The sequence below is a fragment of the Triticum urartu genome, chromosome 5A, assembly GCF_056163025.1.
Source record: "Triticum urartu cultivar PI428250 chromosome 5A, HENAU_Tu73, whole genome shotgun sequence".
In the NCBI taxonomy this organism is placed as follows: Eukaryota; Viridiplantae; Streptophyta; class Magnoliopsida; order Poales; family Poaceae; genus Triticum; species Triticum urartu.
In genome coordinates this window covers 73,056,223-73,061,054 of record NC_141877.1, presented here as the reverse complement: position 1 = coordinate 73,061,054, position 4,832 = coordinate 73,056,223, and the positions used below count along the sequence as shown (strand labels likewise).

Below are 4,832 nucleotides of genomic sequence, written 5' to 3'. Positions count from 1 at the left end.
GGCCTATAACGAGTAATTCGTCCGCCCGAGGACCCCTTAATCCAGGACTCCCTCATCCACCCACATATCAAATTATCAGAGTAACGAACGCGAATCAACTAAACATGATGAACATGACTAGATGACAACTCCCACGTGTCCTCCAGAACTCTTTGCTTATTATAAGAGAGCATTCCGGCTTGTCCTTTGTTATAAAAAAGATTGGGCCACATTACTGCACCTTTATTACTACTGCTACTTGTTACTTGTTAGGAATTATCTTGCTACAAAACTATCTATCACTGTTACTTACAACACTTGTAGAGAATACCTTGCTGAAAACCGCTTGTCATTTCCTTTCGCTCCTCGTTGGGTTCGGCACTCTTACTTATTGAAAGGACTACAATTGATCCCCTATACTTGTGGGTCATTAACCAAAGGCAACAAGATTAAGAAATACTCGCATAATCATCAATAATGGCGTCACTTTGAGGTGCATTCTGCACTTGCTCCAAGCACCCACTCCAACGGCCACAAGTTTTGTTGATGATGTCCCAACAACCTTGAAGTGACTTCAAGATCCGGTCGGAAGGGAACGACATGATTTGGTGGTATTTGTCCTTGATCCTTTGCCAATAATTTTTATAGCTTTGATCTTGTCGACCACGGCGTCAAGTGAGACACTCTCCCATGCTTGAATCAAGCACACATACTTCCTCTCTGTGTAGTTGCCGGTCCTCCCCACCCTAGCATCATAGTCGGCCTCGTCGATCACTTGCACTTCATCACCACCGTCATTCACTTGATCCACCTCCGCCTCGACCTCCACATGAGGCGCATCAAAATCATTAAGGGGCAACTCAAATCTGTCGCACACTTGGCCAACATCTCGGTATATGTGGATGTCACACTTTGTCTACAAAATTTGATGGGCAAAGCTCAAACAAGTGTTCCAACGGGTGAAGGAAAGATAACCGGAGCAAATGAAGATTTTTTACCTCCCGGTCGTTTCATCGAACACGTGGTAGGTGTGACGTCCGTAGAGTTGCCATGAATGGGGAGGTCGTGGCCCGCCAGAGGCGGAGGAGGAGGCCGACCTCTTGACGCAGTCGCCTTCTTCCTCTGGGGCTTTGCCCGTGCACCGACGGGGTCGGTGGAGGCGGTCTTCTTCCTCCCGCCTGCGGCCTTGACGGGAGGAACCGGAGCGGCGCCGAAAGAGGGTGGTGTCGCGCCGGCTGCGCCCCCTTGGATGAGATGGTTCCCCCGCCGCTTCCTCTTCATGGCGGCGGGGGAAGGAGTTGGGGCGGCGCCGACATGAAAGGTGCGGGCGGACGGAGCAGCGACATTGGAGGTGGCGGCGGCGCATGATATGGGGCACCCAGCGGCTGCAGATATTCCATACAGTCGGTTTTTGGCGCTGCGAGGCGGGATGGTGAGGTTGGAGGCGACGGTGGCATGAGAGGCGGGAACGGAAGGAACCGGAAGTTGGTTCGTGCCAAGGGAAAAGGGGATCCGGCAAAAACAAGGGCAAGTCGGGTAGTTTGTAGATATGGCGGAATTGGGTTGGGATTAATCCCACAAAAAATATCTAGGATGGTCAAATGTACTGGATCTGTTCGGGACGGCAAAATAGCCTTCGTCCGGTAAACCCGATGGTTGTTTTGTCGAATGACCCGGTTTACAGGATCTGCTAGAGATACTCTCGGGCTTAGTTTTATTGTCCTAATAAAGAATAGAGATTTTTTAAAATAACAAAGATACAAAGATTAGATGAGTGATATACCTAGGCATATGTCGGGCCGGGCCGAGCTAAAAAAAGCCGATGCTGAAAACCCAGGCTTGAGTCCGGCCCGGCCCGACCTTCGGGCCTACTAGATTGAGCCCAAGCCTGAACAAGCTTGACATGGCCCGATCAGCCCGGTCCAACTACGACTAAAATCATGTTTTTCGCAGGCCCGAGCCCGGGCCGGTATGCCTGTCAGGCTCAATGTCCAGGCCCGAGCCCGGCCCGACGGTACGATCAGCTCGGCCGGGCTGCCCATGGCCTGGTATGTATAGATGAGTCCCATTCCTCAAAAAAAAAATGTATAGATGAGTCCCCTTCCCCTCCGGCACCGTCCGCCTCCCACAGAGCGCTGCCGCCCCCCAATACAGCAGAGCGCTGCCGCACGCATCGTTCGCACCTCGCCGCCTCCCCTTCCCTCCCGACCTCGGCGAGTCTTCCCCAGCTGTACTCTCGGTCCTATCCTCCACCCAGAACCGCCGCCGGCCGCCGTGGGACTGATGGATCCCACAGTACCACCTGATTCCGTGGTGGATGGTCAGCTCGAGGCGGAACGCTCCCCTCCTGGGATGCGCCGGCGGAGCTCCGTGGATGTGCTCCTCCTCCCCAGGCCGCACCCAATCTGCTCGTGCCGGCAGCCAACGGTTAGTGCTCTTTCTTCCCCCCTTCCCGGAACCGGAGGGGATCTCGGAGAAGCAAACAGGATCGGTGTTCTGGCAGAAAAGATCCGTCTTTTAGCATGTAACAACAACAACAAGCCCGAGTCTTATCCAGATTTGGTCCAAGTTCTGATGCCACAAGCCTCAGGAAGTCAAAATCTAGTGATTTCCTTGGGCTACTCGGATCTGCTTCACCTACTCGGTTTAGGAGTGAGGCAACCTCGGTTGGTGATCTATAAATATGACCACAACCTTGTCTGCCCTCTTCGTGCTCTACCCAAGTTGTTATTTTGCAAGTATTTCAGCAGAAGCAGTTCGTCTTCCAACAGAGATTGTACTCCCATGGATGCCCCTAGTATAGCCATGGTAACGAACTTCGGGGCACTACCAGTTTTATCTAAGCTGCTAGGTCTCTCTCCACCCAGTTTACTGAAGAAGACACTACTGATAGATACTACTGTGGGCACACTTCCTGAACTACCAGAAGACATCTTGATGCATGTCTTTGCCACTCTTGAGATCCCTGACCTTGTGCGTGCTGGCTCTGTCTGCACCTTATGGCACTCTGCCTACACCACACTGCGCAACCTCGGGAAGTACAAACAGACCCAGACGCCTTGCCTGCTCTACACCTCTGAATCTGCCGGTGAGAATGTTGCATGCCTCTACAGCCTAGTGGAGAAGAGGGTTTACAGGTTAACCCTTCCGGAGCCACCTCTCAGCAGTAGGTTTTTGATTGGGTCCTCACTCGGCTTCCTGGTAACCGTCGATGATAGATCTGAAATGCACCTCGTCAATCCTATCACTGGTCAACAGATTGCTCTCCCTTCGGTGACCACCATGGAGTACGTGAAGCCCATCTTTGATGACTTGGGTGCTGTCCAGAAGTATGAATACCCAAGTCACTCTGCAAGACGAGCTTTCTTCACGCCATCGATCCCCGCTGGTTGTGAGCTGCGGGAACAGCTCCAGATCAAGGCGTTTGTGTTTCATGATACATCCACAGGAAGCTACATCGTTGCGCTAATCCACGAGCCATACAATCACCTCTCGTTTGCAAGAGTAGGGGATGATAAGTGGACCTTGCTGCCACCACACCATCACTATCAGGACTGCACCTACAAGGATGGGTTGTTGTACGCAGTGGATATAAAGGGAGAAATCCATGCCTTCGATCTTAGTGGTCCTGCTGTTACAATGAAAATTATTAGAGGAGTCGACGAGGATTTTTATCCCGATGCCGTATACATTGTTCAGGCCCCATGGGGTGGTCTGCTGCTTGTTTCAAGGTTTAAAGAGTTTGAGGATCCTGATGAAGATGGTGACCCTGAAATATATGTTCCGCATACTACGGAAATCAAATTACACACAGTTGATGATTGCACAGAGAGGCTTGTGGAAATTGATTGCTTGCCTGACCATGTGCTGTTTCTTGGACACAACAATCCACTTTGTCTGAGTGCCAAAGATTACCCTGCTCTCAAGGGAAATCATGCCTACTTTACTGACGATGATGAGTACAATAAAAACCGTAAGAGTAGTCCTCGTGATATTGGAGTAGTTGGCTTGGGCAATAATAGCGAGGTGGACCTTGTGTCTCCTCAGCTTTGGTCCAACTGGCCATCTCCCGTGTGGATTACACCCAGTCTTACTGCTATGAATCGGTCATCCAATGACCGTTGGCTCAGTGGACCGATGCCTGGACTCCGGAAGATGCAAGATGACACCTTGAGGGCTCTCTTTGCCGCCCTTGGATCCCAATCAGCATTGGTCCAACTGGCCTGCTCCAGTGTTTGATAAAGTGGGTTGGCTCAAGAAGGTCTAATAAGGCGCTCACGTAGGCGCGCTGGAAGGCGAGCTCGTTGCCTTGGCCCTAAGCTGTTGAGGACTGTGGCAGAATGGCTGGTGATTGAGGAGATCAGTTGATGGCATCATGCTGTCAAGTTATCATTTTTATCAAGTATTTAAGTTTCATGAACGTGTCTCCTTTATGATGTGTGTGACTCTGGAACTTTCTTATGTCTTATGTGTGCGGTTGTGTCTTTTATGACTTGTGAGAGAAGTCGGAGAAACAGGAACTTACTATGCTCGTTGTGTTGTGGTTTGTCATTTGTGAACTTGTCATGATCACTAAAACGTTGTCAAGCTGCTGTCTTGACCTGCCGTGTTGATATGCAGCTGCTCGTATGAGTCAGGTATTGTCTTACTTATGTTGATTTAAGAGGAGTATTATATGGACCAAAGCGCACTGACAGACATATTGGAAAAATCTAATATGTGCGCCTTACTCTGATATATGATGATATTAAAGACTCAATGGCAATAAGCAAAAGAAATATGATTTGGTAAATTACACAACAGAGAGCGACCAATCAGTTTCTGTTGCTGGCGCAACAGAGAGAAAACACACA

At 50.2% G+C, this 4,832-nt stretch overlaps 1 protein-coding gene across 1 annotated transcript; it reads left to right on the top strand.

Moving 5' to 3' along the window:
• The first annotated feature begins 2,051 nt into the window (after positions 1–2,051).
• LOC125528836 (uncharacterized) lies at positions 2,052–4,594 on the top strand. Its single transcript, XM_048693270.2, has one exon. The coding sequence runs from the start codon at positions 2,071–2,073 to the stop codon at positions 4,216–4,218; it is 2,148 nt and encodes a 715-aa protein (XP_048549227.2). The 5' UTR covers positions 2,052–2,070; the 3' UTR covers positions 4,219–4,594.
• Positions 4,595–4,832: the final 238 nt, after the last annotated feature.